Source organism: Bubalus kerabau, chromosome 23 (genome assembly GCF_029407905.1).
Source record: "Bubalus kerabau isolate K-KA32 ecotype Philippines breed swamp buffalo chromosome 23, PCC_UOA_SB_1v2, whole genome shotgun sequence".
NCBI lineage: Eukaryota > Metazoa > Chordata > Mammalia > Artiodactyla > Bovidae > Bubalus > Bubalus kerabau.
In genome coordinates, this window is record NC_073646.1 from 3,285,527 (window position 1) to 3,300,330 (window position 14,804).

Genomic DNA, 14,804 nt, shown 5'->3' on the forward strand with positions numbered 1-14,804 from the left:
TATCTGCCATGAAGTGATGGAACCAGATGCCATGATCTTCGTTTTCTGAATGTTGAGCTTTAAGCCAACTTTTTCACTCTCCACTTTCACTTTCATCAAGAGGCTTTTTAGTTCTTCTTCACTTTCTGCCATAAGGGTGGTGTCATCTGCATATTTGAGGTTATTGATATTTCTCCCAGCAATCTTGATTCCAGCTTGTGCTTCTTCCAGCCCAGCGTTTCTCATGATGTACTCTGCATATAAGTTAAATAAGTCAGTGGACTATTAATAGATAATGGAAAATAAACTTACTAAGGCCTTTGAATGAACCTAGAAAATACCCAGGAAATGAGGTGACCCCTGGAGAAAGGATTGGAGGGTGTTGGAAGTCTGGCTGCTGAACCTGAACCAACGGTGGGGATGAGGAATCTGCAGATGGGGAGGTAGGGGCGAGGAGGAAGCTGGGAGTCTTTGGGAGGCAGACACAGGTTCTGCTGATGTTTGGACTTGAGGAGGATACAGGAGAATGTAGGTGAGCTAAAGGACACAGGATGGAGAAGATGCAGAGGACGTGGGAAATGCCTGACATCCCGGGCAGGCAGGCCCTAAGGGACCTGGACCTGCCCTGCCCAGGGAGCCCAGGAGCAGCCTCAGAGGAAGAGGAGGAAGGCGGAGGGGAGGGGTGTCAGGGGAGTGGCATTTTCTAGAGCAACAGTGTCTTCATTCTGTCCACGTGAGGACACGCAACCAGAAGACTGGGGCCTCCAGCCGGGAAAAGGGCCGGGGTGGGGGCGGCGAGTGGAGGAGTGGGAAAGGTTGAGGCGAGCAGAGGGCGCAGGCGCGGTGAGGGAGGGGAGCAGGAGCGTCGTTGCACCTAGGGCGGGTGAGAGGCAAGGCCGGCCTCAGCTCGGAGGATGCTGGACCACTCGGATCGCCACCCGCCAAGTGTCCAGGAGAGCACTCCCAGGCCTCGCAGATCCCCGCACCAGAGCAATCCCGGTCCCCACCACACAGGGTGGTCAGAGAATAAGTGGGCAGTAACTGCTCTGTGAGTGGGGGCTGGACCTATGGGCGATAGACAGACCGAAAGATGAGTACTGGACCTGTGGGCGTTTGGGGGTACCAGTAGCGAGGAAGAGACCAATGGCGAGGGTTGGACTGAGAATCCAATCAATGCCAAAGATGCTGTGCCCTCAGGGATGCTGGGGGCAGAGAGGAATCAGTGGCTTTGATGAATATTAAGGAAGTTCTCTCTGTTCGCTCAGAAGAACGAAGAGGACGATCGAGGCCCTTAAACAAAAGCTTAGGCTTCCTCCGCGTCGAGCCGATGTCAAACATTGGGGGAGGTCGCATGGTCTCAGTTAAACCCACCCTCCAGTCCTGGGAGAGCCCCGCCCAAAGTTCGTAGCCTGGCCGGCCCCTGAACGCTCAGTCCCGCCCAGTACCCGCATGGCCCCGCCCCCGCGCGCCGATTGGTCACACCGCCAGCTGGGCCCCGCGCGGGGAAGACCCGGAGAAACCACTTTGGCCCAAGGAACTGGCACCTCACAAGCCCTGCTGCGCATGCTCGTTCCTTGACCCCAGCCTGAGGTGACTGCCCGAACCTAGGCGGGGGCCCCCAGACACCGAGGCCGAGGGACCTGCCGCTGCTCGGCCTCCGGAGAGAGAGGGCCCCTCTGCCGTCGCCGCCCGGCCGGTGCCCGGTGAGGACGGGCCCCAGCGGATCGGGGAGGGTCTCAGGTCCCTGCCGGGCTGTCCTGGGGGTCCCCAAGGGCTACTGATGCTGGGGAGGGCGGGGTACTCCACCTCTGCCTCCCGGCGCTCAGGCCACCTCCTTGTCCTTCATCCGCGATTCAAGCTCCTTTCTCCTCGTTCCTCCTTGCCCCCAACCACCCCGACCCCAGGACTGAGCCCTCACACCCCAAATCAGGGAACCCCACTCTGGGTTGTCTATCCTTGAGCGCGTCCGCCCCACCCAGTACTGCCCCCGCCCTGCACCCAGCCCCTGTCCCGTCCCATCCTTGTGGCTCTAGCGATGCTCACAGGGCTGGCGGTTGGTGGTCTGAGATGTTGGGACAGGGGAGGCACTCAGGGGGCTTGGTCAGGAGGGGCGATCATGACGCGAGAGGAGAGAGCTGGGGAGCGGGGCGCAGCTCCGCAGCATAGACAGGTCTAGGAGCAGAATACAGCGGGTAAGAAGGAGTAAAGCTAACTCTAAGACTACCTTTGGTGATTCTAAGCCATGGTGATTAGGGGAAAAGAGATGTCATTACATGAAATCCCCACTTTGGGGAAACCATTCCCTGTACACTATAAAGTAGCAATTCTTGAACCATTTTGGATCTTACTGCTGCTTTGAAAATCTCCCTGTGAGGATGTGTACCTGATGCCTAAGTGAACCCATCACCTCACCAGCAGCCCCATCACAGCCCTCCAAGAAGCACATGGGACAATGATTATGGAGTGGTTGAAGAACAGTTCAACTATGGATGAGGGAAGAGATTAGAAACTTCCTAAGCTGAGAATCCATGGCATCAGCCATGTTTCACAAAGTATCAGAATCAAATAGAGTACTGGTTAAAAAAAAGTAGATTCTCAGGGCTGTCTTCAGACACACTAAGAAAGAAGTCTGGGCTTGAAGGAGTCCAGGATTGGGCATTTTAAACAAGAATTCTAGAAGATTCTTAGGTATAGTGAAGTTGGGAAACCACTGGTCATAGACTTAATTTCCCTTTTCTTAATACATGAGTTTTATTGAGATAGTTTACATACCGTGAACTCACTCACAATGTGCAATTTCATGGCTTTTAGTAAATTCACCAAGTTCTGCAGCCTTCACCACCATCAGTTTTGGAAATTTTTCATCATCCCAGAAACCCCCATACTAGTATTCACTCTTCTGGCCCCCATCCCTCCCACCCCTAACCCTAGAAAACCACAAATTTACCTTCTGTCCCTATGGATTTTTCTACTGTATCAATTTTCTAGAGACTTCAGATCATAGAAATGGAATGTATAATTTGCGATCTTTGATGACAGGCCTTTTTTTCACTCAGCTAATCTTTCCAAGGCTTATTCATGTGTGGCATGAATTTGTCAAATTATCAAATAATATTCCATTGTGTGGACACATCACATTCTGTTTATTCATTTACCTGTTGATGGATATTTGGGCTGTTTCACTTTTTGGTGTCTATGAATAATGCTGCTGCAAGCATTCTATGTACAAGTTTTTATGTGGACATCAGTTTCCATTTCTCTTGGAGGAACAACTAGGAGTGGAGTTGCTGGGATATATGGTAATTTTGTTTAACCTTTTGAGAAATCGCCAGATTGTTTTCCAAACTGGCTGCGCCTATATACAGCTCCACCAGCAGTGTATCAAGGCTCTATTTTCTTCTCAACCTCACCATCACTTGTTATGATCTGTTTTTTGCTTTGTTTTATTAGATCCATCCTAATAGTGTGAAATAGTATATCATGATCCACGTTTCCCTCACGACTGATGATGTTGAACATCTCATGTGCTTACTGGCCACTTGTATATTTTCTTTGGAGAAAGGCCTTTTCAGATTCTTTGCCCATTTTTAAATTGAGTTATTTGTCTTCTTATTACTGAGTTGTAAGTGTTCTTTATAAATTCCAGATGCAGGTCCTTCATCAGATATGTTGTTGTTTTAGTCACTAAGTTGTGTCCTACCCTTTTGCGGCCCCATGAACTATATGCCAGACTCCTCTGTCTACGGGAAATCCCAGGCAAGAATACTGGAGTGGGTTGCTGTTCCCTTCTCCAGGGAATCTTCCCGACCCAGGGATCAAACCCGGGTCTCCTGCTTTGGCAGGTGTGTTCCTCACCACTGAACCACCAGGGAAGCCCTTTATCAGATACATGATCTGCAAAAATGTTCTCCTATTCTATGGATTGCCTTTTAACTTTCTTGATTGTGAGTCTCTATGACTCACAAAAGTTTTAAATCTTGATGATATCGAATTTACGTATTTCTTCTTTGGTTGTCTGTACTTTTAGTTCTTTGCCTAATCCAACTCTTTTTTTAAGAGTTTTATCACTAGCTCTCATGTTTAAGCCTGTGATCATTTAGAGTTAATTTTTTGGATATGATATGAGGAAGGGGTCCAACCACCTGGAGTTTCATCCCTGGACCACAAAGGTTTGGGCTAGGCCAGGGATGTGCCCCAGGGCCAATCAGGGGCCTGTGGGCAGGGCTTCCCACCATAACCCTTTCCTGCCCAGAGTGGCCCTGCCAGGGGAGGCACTGGCAGCATCTTTTCTGCTGGACCCTGTGTCCCCCCAGGCCCCCGATACTACCATGTTGCCCACCCTGTGGGGCAGGGTGGGCAGAGCTGGGAAGGACCACATGGGAGGAGCAGGGGTTGGCTCATCCAGAAGCTGGACCAAGGACAGGAGAGATAATGAGACATCAATCTTAGGGGTGCCAGTGGTCAGAAGGGACTTGCTACCAGGCAGCATAGACCTGAGGACACCCCCCCGGAGGTGTCCTCCCTATCACAGTGGGAGCTTTCTGCTCTCGTGTCTAATTGTCAGGGGAACTTGTGGGGGGCAAGACACCCCAAACACACATTGATCTTGCACTTCAGGGTCCTGTCATGGGTGATGGGGTCTTGAAAGACTATGAAGTGTGGGCCATGGACCCTTCAAGCCATGTGAGTTTGTTGTTCAGTTGCTCAGTTGTGTCCGACTCTTTGCAACCCTATGGATTGCAAAATCAAAGAAACAGGTCAAAGCCAGGTCGGAGAAGCAGATCCGGGGGGCAGGTAAGAGTATGGGCTTCGCTGCCCCCTGGGCCCTGGACAAGGTACATGAGATGTCTGCCAAGGTGACAGCCTTGTTTCTGGGCTAAACTGAGAAAGACCCTCACCATTTGCCCACTACCCATTCACCCCCAACAGACACCCCGACACCGATTCCCCAGGGCCCGGGTCTCCAGGCCAGCCCTGCCCCTGTCAGCCATCCTTTCTGCTTCTCCAGACCAGCAGCCAGGGAGCCCTCAGTGACCACAGCTCCTCTGGACACCTCCACAGCCCTGTCCCCATTCAGCTGGGGCAGTGCCAGCACCAGCTCAGACAGAAGTCGCTGCCCTCGTGGGGCTCTGGCATCCCCTAGCCCTGGGGGGCCTGGGCCTCTGGCCTGGGATGGGGACTGGACCTATTTGTGAGTCCAGAGTCCCGCCTCCCAGGGCCAGGCTCCGCTCTGGGGCCTGCAGAGTGCCCTGGGGGCCCAGCCCCCGCTCCTGGTGACACAGACAGAGTGTCGGGGTGAAGGGCAGCGGGCCTTCTGGGAGGGTCAGTGACCTGAGCTCACATCCCCCAAGTGCTTTTCCCCGACGCCCATTGCTCAGGAAGCCAGGCTCCCGTTATCCTGGAGCAGGTAGCCCGGGTGTAGTGAGGGGCGGGCCCTGGACCCACTCGACTGGACCCCCAGCTCTGCTCCCTGGCCGTGTGCCTCCGTGTTCTCATCTGTAACCTGGGTCGATGAGAATGATCAACTTCCACAACGTGGAGTGCAGGTGAAATGGGACAAACCCGTGGAAGCACTCCACCCCGAGCTCAGCACCTGTGGGCCTGGATTCCTAGTAACTCAGCTGTCAGTACCTTGGTCACCCCAGCAGCCCCTGCAGAGCCCTGTTTCTGGCACATTTAACAGATGGGGAGTGAGGTTTGGCTGGGGGAGGTGATGGTCCCAAGGCTGCCAAGACAGCAGACATGCCGGCCCGGTTTCTCCAGCTCCATTCAGGTCCTTCTCCAAGGTGGGGGCAGGTGTGGGGGGCACAGGGAAGCCCCCCTGCCCTGACCTCCAGCCCAGATTCCTCCTGAACCCTGGCCCAAGAGCCCCTCCACTGATGGGATTTTTTTTTGCCCCATGGGATCCCTTAGTTTCCCAACCAGGGATCGAACCTACGCCCCCTGCATTAGAAGCGCAGGGTCTTAACCACTGGACTGCCAGGGATGTCCCCGCTGATGGGATTTTGCCTCCTCCCTTAGGACAGAGCCCCTGGACTGCCAGGTTCCTTGCAGGGAGGTGGAGGACAAATCCTACTGAGACCTGAGCGTGGCCTGGGGGCCCGGCTGCCTGTCCCAGAATGCCCCTGCCCGAGCCCAGTGAGCAGGAAGGCGAGAGTGTGAAGGCCGGCCAGGAGCCCTCCCCTGAGCCCCCTCAGCCGGGCACAGATGTTGTCCCCGCAGCCCCCAAGAAACCCAGGAAGTTCTCCAAACTGGTCCTGCTGACAGCCTCCAAGGACAGTGCCAAAGTGGAAGGGGCCAAGCGCAAAGGCGTGCACTGCATCATGTCCCTGGGGGTGCCTGGCCCTGCCACCCTCGCCAAAGCCCTCCTGAAGATCCATCCTGAGGCTCAGCGGGCCATCGAGGCCGCCCCCCAGGAGCCTGAACAGAAACGCAGCAAGCTGGACACAGGTGAGGCCTGGGCCCAGCACGCAGGACAGGAGCAGGGCCTTCTGAGGGCTGACATCAGGGGGACCGCCAGGCTTGGCTGGCCTGGAGAGGGTGCATGTGCTGTGGACATTTGTGTCTGTCTAAATACGTCTCGGTGTGAATCTCCGCGTGTCTGTAGACCTCCATGCACATGTGCATGTATGTGTGTGTCTAAGGTTCTGTCTGTTTACGTGTGTATTTGCCCAGAAGGGTAACTTTGTGTGGGTCCTTGTGTGTCTGTGTTCTTAGGCCTATTTCTCCCCTATTTCTGCATTTACATATTCATGTGTCTTTTTCGTGAGATGGGGGCATCCCCAGCCACCAGCCTAGAGTTCTCAGGGAACCTAAGGGACCCCTCAGGCTCCATCGCCTGCTAGACAGAGCCATCCTCAGGGAGTCAGGGAACCTGGAGCCCGGAGGCCCCTCTGCAGGGGGCCCGGCTCACCCTTGAGCCCTTCCTCTGGCCTGTTTCATTCCAAGTGCCTCCTCGTGTCCACCTGCCTCTCTGGGAGGAGAGGGTCCTTCCTGGTGACCAGTGGGGAAGCAGGGCTCAGAGGAGCAAAGTCACCGCCCTGAGGCCATCAGTTGGTCCCTGCAAAGGATGGGGGCGCATCTGGCTTAGAGCCCGTCTCTCCAGCTGGGCTGGGTGGGACAGGCCATCCCCCGGGCTCCCTCCACACCAGCTGAGACCTCTGCTCACTTCTCAGATCACCCTGGGTTCTGGAGCCATGTAGGCCTCAACCCATAGGGCGCCTTTGTGAGAATTAGGATAAACCCACCTTCCTTGGACGCAGGGATGGGGCGTGGAACAGGGGCTACACGCAGGTTCCCAGGCGCCCCTGGGCAGGCGCTCATGGGCACCCTCGGCCTGCCCCTCCACCTTTACCTGCAGACCTGTCCACAGCGCTTCCCGCCTCCTGGCCTGTCCCCTGGCCAGGCAGTAGGGGTAGCAGCGGCTTCCTGGTGCTCAGCCCAGAATTGGCCTGAAGTTTTCTGGAAACAACCTCTGTGTCCCCGGGCCAGTGGCCTTTGCGAGCATGTCTGGAGTCAGCAGTTACTTCTCTAAGTCAGCCAACAGCTCCGCACCCCTCCCCTGGCAGCCGGGACCCCCAGGTTTGCCCCCCTACCCCTCCAACCCCTGTTCCTTTGACAACAGCCTGACCCATCCCCTTCTCTTCCAGATGGAGAAGAAGATGGGAGCTTAGCAGGGCCTTCTGCCCCCAGCCCCTTGGTGGACGGGGAGGAGTCCACCTCGGCCCTCGTCGAGCCCAGGGCGGCTCCATAGCCCTGACAACTGAGGGTGCGTCCTGCCCCGGTCAGTGAACTTGGCTGCGCCTTCTACACGTTCCACTGGGCTTCTCCTGGGGCTCAGCTCCTGACTGGTTTTCACTTTCAGCACTGTAATTTTTTCCCTCCCAATCAAGCATAATTTACTTTTGTAGCAGAAAAAAAAATTTTTTAAGAGAATAAAAGAAGCTGTACACTAGGTCCCATCATAGATAGGCTTTTAAAATTCCATGACTCTGGATCCTTTGAGACCCCAGCTCCAACCGCCACCACCCCCCGTCCCCCTCCCCTCCACCCCCACCCCGGGGCCTCCCCTCTAGCACTTACCTCACCCTTCCTGGCCTGGACCATCTCTCAGACCGCGGAGGTCTCTGCAGGGGCCTCCATCCCCCAGGGCCTCATACTCCTCCTGGGCCTCCTCAGCGTGGACATCCAGCCTCTGACCCAGAGATGAGGTGGAGACTCGGAGGCCTCCTCTTTCTGCTGCCTTTGGTCTCCAGCCCAGAACCCCTGGGAAGTGGATCCTGCCTGTCCCTGGCTCTCCCTCCAGAGCTAGTCCGCAGGAGGCCTCAGCCCGCTCCTTCCTCCTGGACCCTCAGAAAGGCCACCTCCTCCAGGGAGCCGCACAGGACTGACAGCCCCCCTGCACAGGGACTCTAACGTTCATGGCAGCCCCAGGTTCTGCTGAGGAGGTGGGCCTGCAGTCTGAGGGGGCACCCCAACAGAAGGGTATGGTGCCCCGTTGTGTTCCCTCTGGGTGGTGTGGGGGCTGAGGTAGATTCTTGGGAGCCTGAGCACCCCGCCTCCAGGTCCCTGGGGTGCTGCCCTGCTGTTGCCCTCCTTCAACCAGAAGTCAGGGTTCCTTGAGAAAAGGTGTCAGCCTGGAGAAGGAAATGCCAACCCACTCCAGTGTTCTTGCCTGGAGAATTCCATGGACAGAGGAGCCTGGCAGGCGACAGTCCATGGGGTCACAGAGTCACGACTGAGCGACTGACACCTTCAAGATGCTTCAGCCCACGTGCTCCTGTCATTTGGAAACTGCCTTTGAGCAAAACGAAATGGATTTTTTTTTTTTTAAGGCAGAGTTTAGAGGACTTCTGTTTTCAAGCAACATTTTCCAAATTTAATCTGTTATCTGTTGACTCCCTCTTGGGAAAAGTGAGTTATGTGGCATCTTCCTTGCCCAACTCTCCATTCTGCTGTTATTTTTACAGCGAGGTTGTCTGTAACATTTACATTCTGTACCCATAACTTGGAAAGTTCTTTTGTCTGGATTCTATATTTAAATAGATTCCCATCCCCCACCCTGGTTCTCCTTTCCTGAGGTCTGAGTCATCCCCGTGGTGGGCTGGTTCTGAGGGTGCTGAGGAGCTGGAGGGGACCGTTCGATGTTGGAGCAGGCCTGGAGAAGAGGCAGTGGGGAGAGGAGCCGACCCCTGCCCCTCAGCCTGGTCTTCAGGCAGTCCTGGCCTGAACAGGGTCCCAGCAGGCATCCACTCCCTTGAACTGTGCTGTGGCACCATCGACCCCTTCTGCAACTGCCAGGCAAGGCTGGAGTGGCACTCGGGGCCCCAGTGAGGGGGCCTGGTTGACTCGCTGGTCCCTGGAGGCTGCGTGGGGGATCAGCAAGGGGGTACCTCCCTCAGGGGGCCCAAGTTGCCCTGCCTGAAAGGTGGTCAGGACTGCGGGGCAGGAAGCCACTGCCCAGCCAGGATGGGAGCCCACATGCTGGATCTGGAGGTTTTCTTATTTTTTAAATTTTGAAACATTGCAAACTCCCATAGAAGTTGTGCAAGCATCCAGGGAGCACCACCTAGATTCACCTGCCCTTTCCCTCCTACTGCTTTCTTCCCCCTTGACTTCTTTCTTTGACACACCCAGACCAATATCGTATATTTTATTCTGTCTTATATTCATTTTAATTCATATTTATTTGGCTGCAGCAGGTCTTGGTTGGGGCACACAGGATCTTCTGTGCCCCATGCGGGATCATTAGCTGTGGCATGTGGGATCTAGTTCCCTGACCAAGAATCGAACCCAGGCCGGCTGCATTGGATGTGCAGACTCTTAACCGCTGGACCACCAGGAAGTCCCACCTTTGGAGAATCTTAATGTCTTTCCAGAGCAGGATACACAGGACCCAATGGTCAACAGATCACAGCCCAGGCTCCCAGAGCTAGACAGGAAGCACGGAACTTCCTGCGACAAGTCCATGAAAACTGGGGCTAAGGGCTGCCGGGGAAAAGGCCAGGAGCTCCTTAGCATATGACAGGGCCCTGGGGAAGGCCCGTGAAGGGAGCTGAAGGGTAAGGATGGCATGCTTGGGAGAGGCGAGACTTGGGCCCAGAGAGAAAAGGACAGGAAGGCCACGGGGCAGGCAGGATGGGCAGAGGCTAGTGGCCCAGAGCCCAGGGGCCTAGAGGCCACAGGTAGGTCCAGGTTCATGGAAGGTGGGGAAGGATTCTCCCAGAGGGGGAACCTAGTCAGTGTGGTTTTACAAAACTCACTGGACACCAGGAGGAGAACGGATGTGAGGTGGGGTGGGGGCGTCCAAAGTGGGAGCTGAGAGAAGAGTCAGGAAGCCACCCCACACACAACTCCCTACACCCTGCCCCAGGGAGGAAAGGGAGGGGGAAGGGAGATGCTGGAAGGGGGCTGAAAAGGGCTCAGCGATGGCGGTCTCTTTCAGGGAACTGAGTTTGAGGGAGAGAGGATTGGCCTGCCTGGCCGGTAGCTCAGTGGTAAAGAATCTGCCTGCTAATGCAGGAGACCCGGGTTTGAGCCCTGATCCAGGAAGATCCCACATGCCTCAGAACAACTAAGCCCGTGGGCCACAACTACTGAGCCTGTGCTCTAGAGCTCAGGAACCACAACTATTGCGCCCATGATCTGCAATTACTGAAGGCAGAGGGCCCTAGAGCCGGTGCTCCGGAGCAAGAGAGGCCACCAAAAGGAGAAGCCCCAGCAAAGCAATGAAAAGTAGCCCCCACCGGCTGCAACTAGAGAAAAACGCTCGCAGTCACAAAGACCCAGCACAGCCATAAATAAATAAATAAATAATAAAATTTTTAAAAATACATAGGATGACGGTACCCTTTCTTTTAAAAAATAACTTGCATTGGTCTTTCTTTCAAGCTAAAAATAATGTAATTTATGGTCATGAAATAAATAAGAAAATATTGATTAAGAAAAAATATTACAAATATCTCCAATAATTCCATCACCTAGAAGGCAATGGCACCCCACTGCAGTACTCTTGCCTGGAAAATCCCATGGACGGAGGAGCCTGGTAGGCTGCAGTCCTTGGTGTCGCTAAGAGTCGGGGATGACTGAGCGACTTCATTTTCACTTTTCACTTTCATGCATTGGAGAAGGAAATGGCAACCCACTCCAGTATTCTTGCCTGGAGAATCCCAGGGACAGAGGAGCCTAGTGGGCTGCCGTCTATGGGGCCGCACAGAGTCGGACACGACTGAAGTGACTTAGCAGCAGCAGAGATAGGTTTGTAATAAATATTTTTATATTCAGAAAATTGGGATCATTCCGTTCCTTTTTTTTTCTTGGACATTCCCTCTGACTTGCGGGATCTTAATTCCCTCCGGAGAGTCAAACCTGGGCAGCGGCAGTGACACACCGAGTCCTAACAACTGGACAGCCAGGGAATTTCCTATTTTTTCTTAATATATTACAAAGGTCTTTCCAGCGTCCATTTTACAGCGTACCACAACGTACCGCCACAGGGGCGGTGATCATTCCTCCAGCCAGTCCCGCTGGACGTATCCCGTTCGTGTCCAGGTCGGTAACGATCCTCTCAAAAGTCTCGGGTGAGATAGCGGCTCCGGGGGAGGACACCGCTCCCAACATTTCCACCCGGCGCTCAGGCATCCTAGCCAACACCCGGCAACACCATTGAAAAGAAAATATTAACAACGGGCCCCCTCCCCCCCGCTTCATTCGCCGGCACACCCCCCGCGTGTTTTCTCCTGGGGGCTGCCACCGCTAGCCTGGAGGGCCGGTCCAGAGATGCCCCCTCCCCCGCCCCACGTGGCTGATGCTCCGGGCGGCCGGGAGGCGGCGCGCCCGGAGGCCGTCTGGCCCAGCGGACCCAGAACGCCCACTCACGCCCTTTGCGGCCGGGGCACTGGCTCCAAAGTGACTTCTGCTGGGGGCAGGGAGGATTCCTCAGTGACGATCCGGCAGATCGCCGGCTATCCGAGATCCGTGCTCCCAGACCTTCTCCGACAGACCCTCCTACCCAAGTCGCAGACCCTCCTCCTCCGTGTCTGATTTGCCCCAGCAGGTACCGCTTCCAAGACACCACTTGACCCACTGTTTATTAAGATCTATGGCTTCTCCCCCCCACTCTCCTGCGGATAACTTAGGCTCAAGTATGCGCGGGCGGCGGTTTTTGTCGATTTCCGCACGGGAGGCGCTCCGGACGGACAGGCAGGGGTACCGGACGCGAAGCCCCGGCAAGGGGCGGAGGTGCGGGGATCCCGAGCTCCGAGCCGGAGGTCCAGCGGAGCTTTAGGCCCGAGAAGGAGGCGCAGGACGGAGAACGCGGATGGGAAAGGGGGCAAGAGAACGCAGGAAGGAGGGGATTCGACCAAGGTTGCGGAGACTGTGGGCAGGCTGGCCCCGCGCGACCTGGACCTGCACCTGCCCGGAGCGAGGGGACGAGGCTAGGAGCGAAGAAGGGAGGCGGAAAGAGGGTTGTCAGGCGAGCGGCATTTTCTAGAGGAGCAGTGCCTTCTTTCTGTCCACGTGAGGACGCGCGGCCAGAAGTCTGGGGGCTCCGGCCGGACGAAGGCGGAGCCGGGTTGGGCGGGCGGAGGGCTGGGAAGTGTCGCGGCGAGCAGAGAGCGCAGGCGCGGTGCGGGAGGGGAGCCGGGGCGTCGTTGCACCCGGGGCTGGTGAGAGGCAGGGCTGGCTTCAGCTCGAAGGATGCTGGACCACTCGGATCGCCACCCGCCAAGTGTCCAGGAGAGCACTCCCAGGCCCCGCAACTCCCCGCACCGGAGCAACCCCGGTCCCCACCGCACAGAGTGGTCAGAGAATAAGTGGGCAGTGACTGTGCGCTGTGAGTGGGGGCTGGACCGATGGACGATGGCCGGACTCATGGACGAGCATCGGATAGCTGGTCAGGGGGCTGGAGCACTTCGGAAAAAGATGCTTTCCCCTCACTAAATGCCAAAGGGATAGTTTTTGTTTGTTTGTTTGTTTTTGTCTGACGTTTTATTTGGACATAATTTCATGCAGAAAAATTGCAAGAAGTGTACAAAGCATTCCCATATACTTTCACCCAGGTACCCCGAAACTTAGGAATGAAGCAGTCACAACAGCAATAGTAAAATTTAGAAATGAGTGTCCGATAGGAAAATAGCTAAATTAGGTAGCCAATCATATGTAAATAAGCTTATAATGTTGGGGAGCGTTATAATATACAGGTAGGTGGGAAAAGCAAGAATACTTGAAAATAATTGCCATGGAGTGTGTTTGCAATGATGTAAAGTTTAAAATAAAGATCTGTTTTCGAAAAGACTGACAAGAAAGATGACAACTGTGAACTTAAGGGGTCTAAAGCCATCCTGGGAAAGAATGAAGTTGGAGAATTCACTCTCTGATTTCAAAACTTTCCACAAAGCAGCAGTAATTGTGTCAGGGTGGTGCTGGCACAAGATAGACACAGACCATGAATAGAATTGAGAGTCCAGAAATAAATCCTCATATTTACAGTTAACTGTTTTTCAACAGCGGAGCCAAAAGAATTATAGGGAGAAAAGAACAGTCTTTTCAGCAAATGGTACAACTAGGATGTTCATATGCAAAAAAAAAAAAAAAAAAATGAAATCACAGCCCTACTTTGCCTGTGCATACTTAGTTATTAAGTCATGTGCAACTTTTTGCAATCCCATGGACTGTAGTCTGCCAGGCTCCCCTGTCCATGGGATTTTCCAGGCAAGAATACTGGAGTGGGTTGCCATTTCCTTGTCCAGGGAATCTTCCCGACCTCAGGATCAAACCTGAGTCTCCTGCATTGGCAAGCGGATTCTTCACCACTGAGCCACCTGGGAAGCCCCGTACTTTGCCCATACACAAAAGATAACTCAAAATGGGTGTAAGTCTCAAATGTAAGAAGTAAACTACCAAACTTTTTAGAATACTTGGGAGTAAATCTTTGTGAACTTGGACTAGGCAATGATTTCTTAGATGTGACATCAAAAGCACAAGCAAAAAAAAAAAAAGATAAACTGGACATCATCAAAATTAAGAACTTCTGTGCTTCAGAGGACCCTGTCTTAACTGGGGCAATAAAATGAAAAGACAATCCACAGAATGGGGGAAACTTTTTGCAAATCATGTATCTGACAATGGACGTATATCTAGGATATATAAAGAATTTTTAGGCTTAATAATGAAATGACAACTCAACTTTGAAATGGGTAAAGGCTCTAAATACACATTTCTCCAAAGAAAATATGCAAATAGCAAATAAGTACGTGAGAAGAGGATCAACATCATCAGCCATCAGTTCAGTTCAGGTCAGTCGCTCTGCTGTGTCTGACTCTTTGCCACCCCATGAATCACAGCACGCCAGGCCTCCCTGTCCATCACCAACTCCCAGAGTTCACTCAGACTCACGTCCATTGAATTGGTGATGCCATCCAGCCATCCCATCTTCTGTCGTCCCCTTCTCCTGCCCCCAATCCCTCCCAGCATCAGAGTCTTTTCCAATGAGTCAACTCTTCGCATGAGGTGGCCAAAGTACTGGAGTTTCAGCTTTAGCATCATTCCATCCAAGGAACACCCAGGGCTGATCTCCTTTAGAATGGACTGGTTGGATCTCCTTGCAGTCCAAGGGACTCTCAAGAGTCTTCTCCAACACCACAGTTCAAAAGCATCAATTCTTTGGCACTCAGCTTTCTTCACAGTCCAACTCTCGCATCCATACATGACCACTGGAAAAACCATAGCCTTGACTAGACGGACCTTTGTTGGCAAAGTAATGTCTCTGCTTTTCAATATGCTATCTAGGTTGGTCGTAACTTTTCTTCCAAGGAGTAAGGGTC

At 53.8% G+C, this 14,804-nt stretch overlaps 1 protein-coding gene across 1 annotated transcript; it reads left to right on the forward strand.

The window, feature by feature from the left end:
• The first annotated feature begins 1,507 nt into the window (after positions 1-1,507).
• FLYWCH2 (FLYWCH family member 2) lies at positions 1,508-7,935 on the forward strand. Its single transcript, XM_055561651.1, has 3 exons — positions 1,508-1,682; positions 6,001-6,429; positions 7,629-7,935. Exons 2-3 carry the CDS (start codon positions 6,099-6,101, stop codon positions 7,730-7,732), a joined length of 435 nt encoding a protein of 144 aa, XP_055417626.1. The 5' UTR covers positions 1,508-1,682; positions 6,001-6,098; the 3' UTR covers positions 7,733-7,935.
• Positions 7,936-14,804: the final 6,869 nt, after the last annotated feature.

Bases quoted from the DNA above. Each gene is read 5' to 3' on its own strand.
- FLYWCH2 (XM_055561651.1), top strand. From the start codon at position 6,099: ATGCCCCTGCCCGAGCCCAGTGAGCAGGAAGGCGAGAGTGTGAAGGCC. The intron at 6,430-7,628 runs GTGAGGCCTGGG...CTTCTCTTCCAG, and splicing joins ACGCAGCAAGCTGGACACAG to ATGGAGAAGAAGATGGGAGC.